Source organism: Colletotrichum higginsianum, chromosome 3 (assembly GCF_001672515.1).
Source record: "Colletotrichum higginsianum IMI 349063 chromosome 3, whole genome shotgun sequence".
In the NCBI taxonomy this organism is placed as follows: domain Eukaryota; kingdom Fungi; phylum Ascomycota; class Sordariomycetes; order Glomerellales; family Glomerellaceae; genus Colletotrichum; species Colletotrichum higginsianum.
In genome coordinates this window covers 4,717,077-4,733,097 of record NC_030956.1, presented here as the reverse complement: position 1 = coordinate 4,733,097, position 16,021 = coordinate 4,717,077, and the positions used below count along the sequence as shown (strand labels likewise).

Sequence of the window (16,021 nt, the reverse complement as noted above, 5' to 3'; positions counted from 1 at the left end):
ATTAGAAGGTATTAGCTTATATAAAGCTTTTCTATAAGGATAACCCTCTAAGGGTTATAAAAGACTCTATAATAGGCTATAAAGCTTAGAAGAAACTAAAGGATCTATATGAACCTATAGGATTTACTAATGAATATCTTACTTATAAGGAGTTCTTTAATACCTCTCTAGAATCTTTTAATTCTATAGAAGCCTACCTTAATAAGGTTAAAGAGCTTATAGATAATCTAACTTTAAAATCTATTACTTTACCTAATTAGGTTATAATAGTATAGATTTTAAATAGCTTAAATAATAGTTATAAAGGTTTTATTACTAATATAACTTAAGCTTTAAGGAAGGACCCAGAGGCCTATACTTTAGACTCTCTATTTGCAAATCTAATAGATAAAGTAAAAAGAAAGCCTATTAATATCCTCTATACTTCTAATAATATTAGAAATAATATTATTAAAAGAGGGATAAATAAAAAACCCTAGAAAAAGCAAAAGGGTCTCTTCTGTACCTATTGCAAGTTAAAAAGTCACTAGGTTGCAGATTGCAATTTTCTTTATTTAAATAAAGCCCCAAAAGGCTAGAAGAAACCCTCTATAACTACTGCAGATGCAGAAGAAATAGTTAAAATACAGAGGGAAAGAAATAATATTAAGAAAAAGCAACTATATAGAAAATAGAAAGCCCTTATAGTAAAAAGGGCTATAATAGAGGAAATATCCTCTAATAATAAAGAAGATCCTATAGTAAATATAACTATAGATGCTATAGATCTAGATAAAGGGGAAATAAGTACCCTAGAAGACGAAGAAGAAGATCTTATAGATTTTAAAGATATTGTAAGTAAATCCTCCTATAAAACGCTTAATAATACTTCTTCTAATAATATATATACTATAGGTAATATAGATAAGTCTATAGTAGATAATAATAATATTTTTTATTTAAATACTGCAGTAATAGTTAATATTATATATAATAAATCTCTTTTTATAAAGACAAGAGCATTTAATAAAACTATTAACTAGGGTAAAGTAAAATAATAGAAAATAAACCTTATAGGAGATATTGCTATACAATTTCCTAATAATAATAATATCTATATATTAAAGGACTATTTCTATATGCCTAAACTTAGAATTAATCTTCTAAGTTAAAATAGTATAAGAAAGCTATTTATTGCTTCTCTATTTTGGAATAAAATAGTTACCTTAATAAATACAAAGGATAATAAAACCCTTTGTAAGGGGGTACTTAAGGATAACTTATATTACTTTAATATAAAAACCCTTACTTATAAAGAGATTAATTCTCTAGAGGTTGAAAATAATAACTATATTAATACTATTAGAACTAGTAATATAAATAGGAAGAAATACACCTTTAATAAGGTTAAAAATACAGATATTAATACCTATATTAAATAGCATAATAGACTTGGACATATAAATCCTACAGTTATAAAAGCCTTAGAAAATAATATTAATTTAAAAGATAAAATACCTATACTTTTAGAATATAACTGTAAAATTTGCCTTAAGGCTAATTTTACTACTAAGGTTAATAAAAAATTAGATAACTATAATAAGGATTATAAATACCTTAAAAAAGTAGCTTCTAATCTATATAGTCTTATAACTCCTCCTACTTATAATAAATATAAATAGTTTATTATATTCTTAGAAAGATCTTCTAGAGAAGCCTCTATAACTCTTCTTAAAACTAAAGAAAAAGAAGAGGTTAATACTACTGTATTAAAATATATAAATAAAAAACATATTAATAATAATAATATAATAAACTTTAATACAAATAGTGAATTTAAGTTTAATAATAACCTTATTAACTATACCTATATAATTAAAGGTATAGAATATAATATAAAGGTCCCTTATATACATAAACCTAATAGTATAATAGAAAGAGTTATAAGGATAATAACTAATAAAATAAGAGCTTTATTATTAAAAGCTAATCTTCCTTTATACCTATAGGGCGAAGTAGCTTTAACTGCAGTAGACCTTTATAATATAACTCTACATAAGGCTATAAATTATAAAACTCCTTATGAAATAGTTAATAAGGAAAAGCCTAATATAGATAATATAGTAACTTTTGGATCTATATACTATTATAAAAATTAAGATCCTAAAATAAAGAAACTAGATAATAAGGCTATTAAAGCTATAGTCTTAAATAATAAGGCTAATATATATAAGGTCTATAATTTTTAGAAGAAAAGAACCTACTGGACCCGGGATATAATAATATTAGAAAATCAATTCCTACCTTCTAAAGATAATAATACTATTAATAATAATAATAACAATAATAATAATAATAATAATATTAATAGTAATAATAATATACTATGTAGAAATAAGATAAGTAGATTAAAAGACTTGAATCCTACTTTAGAAGAAGAAAATAATAATAATAATAATAATACTAGTAAAACTAGTACTAGTATAAATAATAATAATAAATCTAAGATAATTATAGAAATTCCTAAGCTAAATAAAAAGGACCTTTAAGACTATAAATAGGTAGTAGACTAAGAAAGAGCTCTTATAACTATAAAAGACTTCCCGCATATTAAATCTATACTTACTACTATAAATAATAAGAATAATAAAAATAATAGATTTAAAAAGGCAACCTTTATACTATCTATAAGTATTTTAAACGTCCCTTCTACCTATAAACAAGCTATAGCATCTAATAATACTAATAGTTGGATTCAAACTATAGTAAAAGAGATATATAACTTAGATAATTTAAAAACTTAGATAATAACTACTCTTCCAGAAGGAATAAAACCCTTAGGGGGTAGATAGGTATATAATAATAAAGAAGATATAAATAATAATCTTATTTATAAAGCTAAGTAGGTAGTACAAAGTTTTAATTAATATATAGGTATAGATTACCTAGAAATTTTTTCTACTACCTGTAAGCCTGAAAACTATAAAGCTATATTAATAATAACTATAAAATTAGGCTGGAAAAGTAGACGATTTAATATATCTAATGCCTTCTGCTATACTAATATAGATAAGGAATTATAGGTTTAATTACCTACTAGTTTTATATATAATAATAAAATAAGTACTCTAGAATATAATTATAATAATATTAATCCTAATAAAATACTATACTGTAAGCTTAAAAAGGCTTTATATAGATTAAAATAGAGCCCTAGACTCTAGTATAAATTCTTAAGATCTATTATAAGTAAAATAGGCTTTAAAGAATCTCCTTATAATAAAGGGATTTTTATAGCTAATAATAATAATATAAAAGTAGTATTAATATACTATGTAGATAATATAATACTAGTAATACCTATAGATAAAGAAGTAGAATACTTCTATAAGTCTATTAATAAAGACTTAATAATAAAAGACTTAGGTATACTTAAAACGTTTTTAGGGAATAAAATTATAATAGATTATAAAAATAAAATCTTAAATATACATTAAAATAACTATATATTAAAGCTATTAGAAAAATATAATAAAAAGAATATACCTTATAGAGATAGCCCTGTAAATCCTAATTTAAAATTAAGGAAAAATAATAATTAGGCATCTATAGAGGAAATAAAAACCTATTAATAATAGATAGGATCTTTATTATATGCTAGCTTAAAAACTAGGCTAGATATAATCTATCCTATTAATCTATGTACTAGATATATGAGTAATTCTTTACAGGAGTACTTTTTAGCCCTAGATTATATATAGGGATATTTAAATAAATATTCTAGCTTTAGATTAGTTATTAACTGTAATATAGACCTACAGATAATAGGTTTTATAGATTCTAACTAGGCTGGAGATTTAGATAATAGAATGTCTACTTTTAGTTATATATTTAACTTTAGTTACTATAACCCTATAAGCTAGAACTCTATAAAACAAAAAACTATAGTATTATCTACCTGTAAAGCTGAATATATAGCTTTAATAGAAGCAGTAAAAGAAGCCTTATATTTATATAATTCTTATAACTATATTTATAAAGAATTAAAGCTTCCTTTTACTCTTAATAAACCTATTATATTAATAGATAATGAAGTAGTATAAAGAGTTGCAGAAAATCTAGAGCTATATAAAAAGGCTAAGTATATAGATATAAAATACTATTTTTCTAGATTTAATATATATAATAATAATGTCTCTTTATTTTATGTACATACTAAAAATAATATAGTGGATATATTTACTAAGCCTATAAATATAGAAGTAATAAGATACTTTAAGGAGACTATAAACCTTAATAATAAGGGGTTTTTACCTAAAGATAATAAAGATATAAAAATAAATAAATTAAAAGAACTAGAAAACCTAGTATATATAGTTACAAGTTATATAAAGGAAAATAACCTACTTAGAAATTCTTAAGTACTCTAGAAAGAAATTCCTAAGTACCCTAGAAAAGAATTCTAGAAGTACTACTAACGTACGTGCATAGTGAGCTGCGCATCATAGTGAGCTGCGCACGTCCACTGCCTTTCTACCTCTTAAACCTTTACACCTACTTTCCTCCACGTACGAACATGACTTCTTCTTCTAAAGAAAGCCGTATTATCCTTGCCCTCCAAGCTATCCAAAAAGACCCAAAAATGTCTGTACGAAGAGCTGCCTCCACCTTTGAGGTTCCTGAATTAACCCTTCGCACGCGACGCGCTGGTGTACTCCCACGAGCCGAGACGCGACCAAAATCAATGAAGATGACTATAACTGAAGAGGAGGTGATTCTTGAACGAGTTATTGACCTAATTGATCGAGGGTTCCCTCTGCGACAAGAAGACGTACGAGAAATGGCCGACTAACTCCTAAACGCGCGCGACGGGACGCGTACGGGACCCCGATGGGCAGAGAACTTCGTACGACGCGTCCCCCAATTGAAAATGCGATTTCGACGTCGAATCGACTATCAGAGGGCCTTAGCTGAGGATCCTACAATTATACAAGGCTGGTTTGCACTCGTGCGAAACACAATTGCAAAGTACGGAATACTTGATGACGATATCTACAATTTTGATGAGACTGGGTTCCTGATGGGAATGCTGTTGCATGCAAAGGTTGTTACAACGTCTGACTGTAAGGGAAGGCCTCGTACGAAGCAGCCTGGCAATCGGGAATGGGTTTCTGTCATTCAGGGTGTGTGTGCAGATGGCTGGGCGATGCCTCCGTACGTTATTGTGAAGGGCAAATATCACCTCCTCTCCTGGTACACCAACGGCCAATTCCCAGCCACATGGCGCATCCATCCAAGCGAAAATGGATGGACGACAAATGATATTGGCCTAGATTGGCTACAGCACTTTAATTAGTGCACAAGGACTCGTACGAAGGGCTCTTATCGCCTCTTGATCCTTGATGGTCACAACAGCCATAAATCGACCGACTTTGACGAATACTGCAAGGAACAAAGCATTATTGCTCTCTGCATGCCTCCCCATTCATCGCACGAGCTCCAGCCTCTTGATGTTGGGTGCTTTAGCCCGTTAAAGCACTCGTACAGCAAGGAAATCGAGAAGATGATGCGGATGCAGATTTCGCATATTACTAAGGATGACTTCTTTCCTGCCTTTAAAGCAGCATTCTTTGCCTCAATGGGCGAAAACAACGTACGAGCTGGTTTTAGACAGGCAGGCCTTGTACCTTTTAACCCTGAAGTGGTTCTTTCTCGCTTGGATTTCAAGCCAAAGACGCCAACACCATCAAACTCACGGCCAAGCAGCCGAGGCTCCTGGGACGCAAAGACACCAACCACAGCACTAGAGGGCGTACGAAGTGCTTCCTCTCTTAAAAAGAAGATCCAAGCACATCAAGGTAGCTCACCAACACCAATGTACGAAGTAATTGACTTCCAGGCCAGAGGTATTAGCAAGTTAGCCCATAGGCTTGCTATTGTTGAGGCTGAGAACCGTAAGCTTCGTACGGGGATAGAGGTACTAAGTAAGCGCCGGAGGGCAAAAAAAACACGACTACGTCTTGGAGGGTCACTTAATACTGCTGAAGCAGAGGCACTACAAGTAGAAAAGGGTGGTGTTGATGCTGGAGGAGAGAATAACCCTCAGAAGGAGGGTCGTACGGAAGGTGCTGAACCACGCGCGCGACGATGTGGCAATTGCGGAAAGTCTGGACATAACGCACGAACCTGTGAAGTAGTTTGGGATAGTGATGAAGAAGAGGGTGATAAGTAGTTTTAATTGATTTCGTACGTTGTAGTTGAATTAACTTATATAAGAGGTAGAAAGGCAGTAGACGTGCGCAGCTCACTATGATGCGCAGCTCACTATGCACGTACGTTATATATACTATATATACTATTAAGTTCTATTAGGTTTCCCCTTATGTACTTTTTCTCTAAAATATAGAGTTTTTTAAATTATAAATTATTACTATATAACTATAAATATTACTATATAACTATTTTTCTCTTATAAAGAGTTTTTTATTATAATAGGACTTTTCTCTACTATAAAAGAGTTTTTATCCTATAACCTACTTTATCTCTTATAATCTATATAATATAATATAAGCTTTCTATAAACTATAGTAACCTTAAGGGGGTAATTAAGAATAAAGAAGCTTATTTATAAAAATACTTAATATATACGTATAGTAAGTTAGTTAATATAGTAAGTTAGCTACCTTCCTCTACTTTTTACCCTTTTGTATAAGTTAATTTAACTACAATATACAAAATTAATTAAAACTACTTATTATCCTCTTCCTTATTACTATTCTAAACTACCTTATAAATTTATACATTATATTTAGACTTTCTATAATTACTATAGTATTGCGCATGTAATTTAGTACCTTCTGTATAATTCTCCTTCTAAAGGTTATTCTCTCCTCTAGTATTAACTACATTCTTTTCTCCCTATAGTACCTCTACTTTAGTAGTATTAAGTAACTCTCTAAGATGTAGCTAAGTCTTTTTTGCCCTCTAGTACTTACTTAATACCTTATTTACTATATAAAGCCTACAGTTCTCAGCTTTAATAAGAGTTAGTTAGTAGGCTAATTTACTAATACTTTTTGCCTATAAGTTAACTACCTTATATAAAAGTATTAATAAACTACCTTAATGTACCTAAATCTTCTTTTTAAAGAATAAAGTACTTTATATACCCTCTAGTACTATAATTAGTATCTTTGCGTCCTAGGAGCCTTAGCTACTTAGCTATAAGTTTAATAGTATTAGTATCTTTAGCTTAAAATTTAAGTAAGAAAGAACTACTTTAGAGTTAAAAGGTATAAGGCCTACTTATTTAAAACTAGCTTATATATTATTTTCGCCTATTAAGGTAAAGAATACTACTTTAAAAGTAGGAAAGAAATTATCCTTAGTAATATGCAAAATCTATATTTATATTATCTTCTTAATTTCCTTACTATACAAGTACTTTAATAAACTAAAGTACTTAATATTAAGAGGCTAGAGCTTGTACAATAAATAGGGAGGTATGCATAAAGTAATAATATTCTATTCCTTATAGTATTTATTAAAGTTAATTAATTTATAGCTATTATAACTATTAAGGATTAAGAGGCAATAAGAACTCTTTATATAGGACTTTATATACTAATTAAAGTACTTTAGCTAATTTAGGATAATATTATTTATTATTTATCTATTTTTACTTAAATAAATATACTATATAGTTAGGAATTAGCTATTAGTATACTAGGAGAGGAGGTAATATTTGCCCTTTACAATAATATATAGAGGTATTACTTAGCTATCTGCATATATACCCTAAATAATAGAAATCTATTCCTAATTACTAGGCTACTTTATATAAGGCCTTCCCTTATAGTTAGATATTATAATAACCTTTATATATAATAGTATTCCTATTAGAAATTTAGTCTTATTAAAATTGTAAATATTATTATTAAGTATTCTATACTTTACAATTGTATTTTATATAAGTGCAAACTAACCTTATATAATTATAGAATTCTTAACTAAGGCCCTCTAATAGTCAATTTAATATTAAAATTGCATTTTTAATTTAGGAATGCATTATATAAAGTTCTCTACCTATTAGGGTCCTATATACATCCTATTGCACGCATTTAAGAATTAATTAGCTATTTCTTATACATCTTCTTATTGCAGAGGGAACCCTCAATTAATTAAGTTAATAACTTATTTAAGAATTACCCCCTCTTCAGTTATAGTCATTTTTATTAAATTCAGTTGTCTTTCAGATTATATAATACATTTAGTGCATTAGTCTTAGAGTATTATTTAAGGGACCTTAAAGATTCTAGCTGCTTTTTATACAGACATTTTTAAGTCTTTTTTAATAGCCTAGAGAGCAAGAATAATGCAACTTTCAATTAAGGTAGTTTGTATAGTTGTATATAGAGGAAAGTTAGTATAAAAGTTAAAGAGGTAGAAAGTAGGAAAAGTAGCTAACTCACTATATTAGCTAACTTACTATGCAGATACATTATATACTTAATTGCATATATCTCTATAACTAAAAGAGATATAAGTAAATAGATTTTATATTTAGAATCCTTATAATTTTAGCTATAGAATAGTGTATAATTTATCTGTATATCTTGTATATAAGGACTTACAGACATACTAGTCTACATACAGACTAGTAGAAGCATTCTAAGCTAGCCCTTCATACTAAGGACTTCAGCCCTACATACTAGATAAATACACTATACTATAAGCATATTTTTACATATAATAATATATATTAATAATCTAGGATTTTATCCCTTAGGCAGAATTATAAATAGAGGGAATTTCCCCCTCTATTTACCTTAGACTTTAGACCTTATGCATGCAAGTAATATACAACCTTTCTGCCTACTTTTTATCTTATCCTTATTTAAGATATTCTATCTTATATTCCTACCCTAATCTTAATCTAAATACATTAATAGTCTATTTATTAAAGTCTCTAATAAAGTAATACTAGAGATTTTAACTAATTAACTTATTATAATCCTACTAAGTAATAGTATAGGTAATATATAAGCCTATTTTCTTTAGTTTTAATTAGCTTATAAAGACCTTATTAATATTACTCTATATTATATAGTTAATAAAGTATATAAAGGCTAAAGGAATAGGAAGGAAATTAGGAGTTATTAATTCTATTACAACTAGTAGTTATTTTTGTAAAGAGTCTAATAGGTTAACTATTATAATAAAAGATTAAATAAGTAATAAAGGAATAAAGAATAAAGTAAAAAGTATAATAATAATAATAATTTTTACAAGAGTATAATTACATTATTATTATTTTTCTTATATCTTAAAGACTATAATTCTCTAACTTAACTTTATACTTACATTTAAGTATTTTATTATTAGTATTAAGCCCTATAAGTTAAGTAAAGAGGAAAAGAGAAAGAGGGTAATAGAGAATGCAAAGAGTATATTATATAAATTTTGTAATAATTGTAATAGTCTACTAGCCTATATAATAATAGTTGTAATAGTCTGCATAATAAGTTTTTAAGTAAAGTAAAGGGGGGAAAATTTGTATTATAAAATACTTATTAAGTAAAGACTTAAGTTTTGCAAAATTAACTAGTAGTATAATTTAATATACTTAAAAGTATTACTAATAGTTAACTAAATAGTAGAAAGTAAGTCTCTTTAAGGTAATTTTAATAATTAACTAAATAATAAATAAAATTATTATAGTAATCTTAGGGGCTCTTAATAGGCTACTAAAATTCTCTTCTTTTTAGTCTAACTTCTTTATAGTTATAATTAACTACTAATTAGTATTAGTATAAGGCAAATTAATATATTAATAATTTAGTAATAATCTTACTTTTTAAATTAGTAATTAGCTATAGAGAAGGAAGATTAACTAGTAAGGGGCCCTTGCAGTAGCCCTATTAAGTAGGTAGGTACTCTATAGTAGGTTACCCTCCCTTATCCCTAATATCCTCCCTTAACTCCAAAATCTCCATTTTGCAGGGCTAATTCCTGCAAACCAACATATATATATATTTATTGTCTAGGTTTCAGAAAACAACAAGAACTGATTTTTGACATTTGTATCAGTTATATACAGCCAGCGGGTTTCTCGCCGCTTGCCAGCCTAGGAGATTTGCCTCACGCTGAGGTGCCGTCCTACGGCCGATCCTCCCAGTTCAATGACTTTGACCAGTCTCTTCAACAGAGCGTGAACGTAGCACATTACTCAACTTGAAATTCGATGAGAAACTTCTTGCTGGTTCGTGGTGGCAAAGCCTAAATGTACTGCATAATCAGCTTAGGTCCGGATCGATACATCCGAAGATGCGTTCAGTCGCATCACGTTACTGTTCGGATCTCGTACAAGGGTTTTTTTTTACGTCTGTCAGATGAGACCTATACCGTTTAAATCTCTGTCCGTCATACGTCTCTCTAAAGTCCTTGGTTTCCAGGGCTGAGGACCTTCGGTTCGTCTGCTGTAGTGTCTTGGAGTAACATCGCCATCTCAAGAAGTTTAGATTTTCACTTTGAAATTGTCCATGTCAGGAGGACCCTGGTTGTTTTCCTTCTCAATTTACTCTTTTATAGACTCTTCTGCTCTACAAAATGACGAAACCCTGTTTTACTAGCATGTATTTTCATGAAATAGTGCAAACGATCTTCCCCGAAGTAGAGTTGGCTTCTAACAAGCCGTGAGCCTTTTGTATCTCCTCCCACGGTAAAACCGTATCAATAACCACCTTGAGATCGCCCGTCTCGAAGTGCGGAATGTACTCTTCCAGCCTGTCCCGGAGTTTGCCCTGGTATTCGATCTCTCTACTTCGCAGCGTACTCCCTTGGATTCGAATTCTCTTGTAAAGCAGTTGCTCAATGTCTGCGCCATCGACCTTGCTTCCTCCCAGCAGGCCCAACTGCACAATATGAGCGTCTCGAGCAGCGACATCAAGGTTCTTCTGGAAGTAGCCGCCACCGCCGATGAAATCGATGATGATGTCTACTCCCTTGCCGTTCGTTGCCTCCTTGATGCCTGTCACCCAGTCCTGCGTTTTATAATTGAAAGCCGCTGTTGCCCCTATCTCTCGAACAACGAATTCGCATTTCGCAGGCGATCCGGCCGTGGCGTATACAGCAGCTGCGCCAGCGTCCTTGGCAAGCTGGATGCCAGCAATGGAGACACCCGACATACCAGCATGCCAGAGCACTGTCTTGCCCGCTGTAAACTCCCCAACTAGGAACAAAGCCTGCGTAGCGGTAATCCACGTCTGAAACTAGGTTAATTAAGGTATTCCAAGGAGCTAGGTTATAAGGCCTACTTCTGGGATGCCGGCAGCTTGCTCCCAGGTCAAACTCGCAGGTTTGTGCAGCAACATTTGATGGTTCACAGCGATGAATTCAGCATATGCACCTCCGTAGGCTAGGCCAAAGACTTCGTCATCCTGTTTGAAGTCCCCGTGATTTCCAGTACCGAATGTGTGGATGGTGCCACTGAATTCCACACCGAGAGTATTGGGCGCTTGTGGTGGCAAAGGGTAGTCGCCAAGTCGCTGGATTGTATCCATTCGATTGATACCGAAGGCTTTGACTTTGACAAGCACTTCTCCATCGCCGGGGATAGGCCTCAGCACATCTGGATTGATGAATAGGTTCTCTTTGGGGCCCTTTCCCTCTTTGATATCTGAGATGGCTTCAGTACTGTCAATGTTGGGCGAGACCGGAATATTACTAACCGACTGCTCTCATGGTTTCGCTCATTGTGCTTGTATTGACAGGTCGGACCTTGAAGCAACCTGCTTTCAGGGAGAGGGGAGAGGGGAGAGGGGTATGAGAAATAGTAGAAGTTTTGCGTGATTAGCTGTAGGGTCTGTACTCCTGAGTTTGAAGAATCAAGAAACCAAGAGTTTTATACATTGATAAAGATGACTTGATGAGACTTTCCGACTCCGTCATTATCCGATTTCCCTCTCTTACTGATCAATCCGGTTGCAAGTCGCGCGGTGGAGCTCGATACACGTACTTGTTATTACTGACGTGAGTAATTACCTAGAAGCGGCCATCTTCTTTCGGGGTCTCCGAGCCTGCCTGCTTGTCTTAGTGCGCCCGAATCTCGTTTTGGAGCAATTCTGTCTGAGAAAAGGGGTGACTAACCGATGAGCTTGCGAGCGTGGATTACTCAGAACCAGGTCTCACACTGGATAAACCGGCATTCCTTATACGAGCAGCGGTCAGCACCCGGACTATCGCGTACTAATCTTTCGGCCCGTCTGACATCATAGAACGAAATTCAGACCACAGATGTGTTAAGCGCGTGCTTACATGAGCCCTGAAACCCCAACTGACAGGCTATGTTCTCGCGAGGTTCAATACCTGTGAAGTCGAGTATATGAACTCGCTCATATCTTTTTTTGTGTGAAGCTCTTGAAGGCACAAGCACCAAATCAATTATCTATCGAATCCACCACTACTTGTAGAAGCCAATCAGGCATACTTCCATCGCTCAAACCCGCCAAGATGCCCTGTTATATTCTTCTTACTGGCGCTAATGGCTTCGTCGCCCAGCATATCCTTTCTCAGCTTCTGCAGGCAGGTCATTCTGTCAGAGCTGTTGTTCGAACACAGTCCAAGGCCGATCAGCTTTCAACTACTTTTAGGGCCTTTACCTCGGCCCAATTCGAAACTCATGTCGTTCCAGACATCACTGCACCTTCGGCGTTCGATGAAGCTCTGACCTCAAGTCGCCCCTTTGATGGGGTTATACATACTGCATCACCTTTCAACTACCGCGCCGTCTCCTCGAACCTCGAATTCCTCGAACCCGCCGTCAAGGGCACTACCGAGATCCTGTCCAGCATCACACGTGTCGCTCCCTCTGTCAAGCGAGTAGTCCTTACAAGCTCCATGGCCGCTGTCATCAACTGGGGCGCGCCGAAGGAAACAGACCCTCCCAAGGTTTATACCGACGCTGACTGGAACCCTATCACCTGGGATGGTGCACTCGCCACCGATTCGATGAATCTCGCCTATAGCGCAAGCAAGACGTTCGCCGAGAAGACAGCTTGGGATTTCATTTCCAACAAGAAGCCTGGGTTTGATCTCGTCACTATCAACCCACCCATGGTGTATGGGCCATATGTTGACCCGGCTGTCTATAAGACGCCCGAGGACCTCAACCAGAGCAACTTCAACCTGTGGCGCAACTTCCTCGAGCCAAGTTTGAAGTCGACATCTCCGTTGCCGCCCAATGGATTGCATCTGTATGTGGACGTGCGCGATATGGCGCGCGCTCATGTTCTTGCGCTGTTGAAGCCCGAGGCTGGCGGCAAGAGATTTGTTATTGGCGGCGGTGGGGTCTCGAACCAGAAAATCGCAAACATTTTCAGAAGCACGCTTCCAAAGCTGGCGGATCGAATTCCCAGGGGCGAGCCCGACAAGGCGGAGTTGCCAAAGGGGGTTTTTACTCTGGATGCGTCACCGGCACGGGAAGTGCTGGGGTTGGAATTCATCAGTCCAGAGGATACTTTCGAGCAGATCGCGATTCAACTGGCTCAAGTTGCTGAGTCGGGAAATAAGAGCACGTAGTGTCAGCTGAAGTAACTTGAAAGAGGGGCTCCGGGACCAGTTCCAGGAAGTGAAGCTCATAGAAGCATTGGGATTTTGTTATACTCTGTTGTAGGCAGCTGTCATATCAAACAGTGGCATGTACCTGGGAGTTAAACAGCAAACCACGTTAATGTAATTGTCATTATGCGACAATTCATTCCATCGTTGACTTTTACAAGGCGAAAACCATACGGCGACTGAAGATTCCTGAGCCGTATGTCCATTGGCCATGTGTCCTTGGGAGACCCTGTTGGCCCCAACCGGTCCGTCAGGGGCCCTCTTTCCTATCAGGAAGAGGGCAAGAGAGTAGAGATGACTGCAATCACGCCAACCATACCTGTCTTCTGTTGGATTACTCACTCTGCATCGCAGCCCCTGACAACCTGAATCAAAGCTCAGAATGTATTGCTGCGTATGATAACACTTGAGAACAGAAAATCCACGCCTGACTCTAATCCTTCAAAAAAGGCGTCTTGACCTTGTCAAAGAAAGGAGCGTAGAAGGCGCATCGTCCATCAACAGTGGCCGAGTCGATGAGAGTCATGGTTTCGCTGCCTACACACCCAATGCAAGCAATATTGTTCCCATCGACGCCCACCTTCTCCCAGCCGGGTCCATTTCTGAGAGGATCCTTTACAAAACCAGCCCAGATGGTCTGCAAGTAACGACTTAGGCTGATCTGTCGGTCAGTAGCTCCCTCTCGAGGATATGTGCCCCAAATCATTCGCGTATCAGAACCATGCGATGCGCCGAGTTGTTCAGAAGTGTACCCCCCTGCAGCCAGGTTTGGGAAAGAGGCGTTGTAGTAGTACCTCCATGTTGGAATGCCACTCTGGGCCGAAGTCTGGGAAATCAGAAGATTTGGCTTCAGCGTGTCAGTGATGAGCGGAGCAACTGAATAGGGAGGACGCTTACGCATTGGTAAACAATTTCGGTGTAGACTTGTGCGGCGGCGTGGAACAGAGAAATTCCACTCGTTTGTTGTACAAGTTGGATAACTTGTAACATACCCCCAACGCTTTCCGAGTCACCCCCAGTAAGGCCGTTGAGGAACTGCACAAGAACCGGCTCCGTAAAATTGGGGATGTCCAGGTTATACGCGGGTGCTAAGTAAGTTCCCTCTTGTCCGGTCGAGCCGATCAGTATTGGTACTGGCGCCAGATCACCGGCGGCACGAGCTGGCAGATACGGTAGCTCCATCTGCGTAAAGTTGTCATTGGCTGGGCTGAAATCCAGGCCATGATCAGAAACGACTTTCTGCACTGTTGAAGCATCAACCCCTCGGACACATGCAGTCTCATCTTCTCCACTACATCCCAGAATTGATACGAGAGCTGCCCACGATAGGGGACCGGCATCCCTACCAATGGCGCTGACCGTTGCCTGTCCACTCGATAAAGCGGCCGCCCGGAAGCTCTGGTTTGTGTGCATGGTTGTGACGAGGCGGTCGACGGACGAGCCACCAGAAGATTCGCCGGCAATAGTGACTTTGGCAGGGTCTCCGCCAAAGGCATGGATGTTAGCTTGCACCCATTCGAGGGCAAGGCGTTGGTCAAGAAAGCCGAGGTTTTGGGCTCCGAGAGGCAGCTGCTCGGAGTTCGGGAACCCAAATACTGTGACAGAATTAGAATCACTAGAAGTCCTATGAGCGTCTTTGATGTGAAGAACCAAGTACCATTGAGACGGTAGTTGAAGGTAACAACGACAATCCCTTGTTGGGACGCGAAGCTGGACCCGTCAAACATGGGCTGACTGGCCGTTCCCTCTCGGAGCCACCCGCCGTGGATCCACACCAGGACCGGCCGTCCGGAACTTGAACAGCCCACCGCGGCCGGCGCAAACACATTAAGGAACAAGCAGTCCTCGCTTTCAGCAATACCGTCGTCAACTACACTATTAGTTCTGGGGATTGTCAATGGAAGAAGGGCAGGTCATGCTCATACTGATCTTGTATTGCAAACACTTGCTGCTCCATACAGTCGCGTTTAGGGGTGTTTCGACAAACGACTTTAACGACTGGGGCGGAAGAAATCGTTGATCTCCAACTGGTGGTTGGGCGTATGGAATGCCCAGGAACTTGTTCACTAACGCCGTGGACGAAGGTAAAGTCGTCGTAGTGCCGACAACGGTACCTGCCCCAACCACCGCTGAAGGAGGCAAGGCAGCATGTACGACGGTGCTGAAGAGAAAAGAAAGAATCGAAACAATCACTGAATTTTTCATCGTGTCAATTTGGCAGTTGCTACTGGAGTCTTGGAAAACATTGCGCATAACAGGCCAAGCGTTGATCTTTATGTAGTTCCACACGCCCTTTCCTTTCAAGCCAAAGAGCCAACCTCCAAAGGGATTGAATGTAAACAGAATCACATCCACCCACTATGGAATGGTGAGTAGCTAAGTAAAGTTAGTGTTTAATCAAGAGTCCCTCATAATATAGCCGCGC

At 36.4% G+C, this 16,021-nt stretch overlaps 3 protein-coding genes across 3 annotated transcripts; 1 reads left to right on the top strand and 2 right to left on the bottom strand.

The window, feature by feature from the left end:
• Positions 1-10,619: 10,619 nt before the first annotated feature.
• CH63R_04959 (Zinc-binding dehydrogenase) lies at positions 10,620-11,733 on the bottom strand (the record flags this gene model as incomplete). The annotated part of the gene is made up of 3 exons (XM_018299934.1): positions 10,620-11,243; positions 11,295-11,656; positions 11,709-11,733. 3 exons carry the CDS (start codon positions 11,731-11,733, stop codon positions 10,620-10,622), a joined length of 1,011 nt encoding a protein of 336 aa, XP_018161180.1.
• A 756-nt stretch (positions 11,734-12,489) lies between these two features.
• CH63R_04958 (dihydroflavonol-4-reductase) lies at positions 12,490-13,557 on the top strand (the record flags this gene model as incomplete). The annotated part of the gene is made up of 1 exon (XM_018299933.1): positions 12,490-13,557. One exon carries the CDS (start codon positions 12,490-12,492, stop codon positions 13,555-13,557), a length of 1,068 nt encoding a protein of 355 aa, XP_018161179.1.
• Positions 13,558-14,029: 472 nt separating this feature from the next.
• On the bottom strand, positions 14,030-15,801 carry CH63R_04957 (Carboxylic ester hydrolase; the record flags this gene model as incomplete). Its single annotated transcript, XM_018299932.1, is given in 4 exon segments — positions 14,030-14,488; positions 14,494-15,191; positions 15,254-15,466; positions 15,522-15,801. Coding segments are annotated over 4 exon segments (1,650 nt in total).
• Between the last annotated feature and the right edge of the window lie 220 nt (positions 15,802-16,021).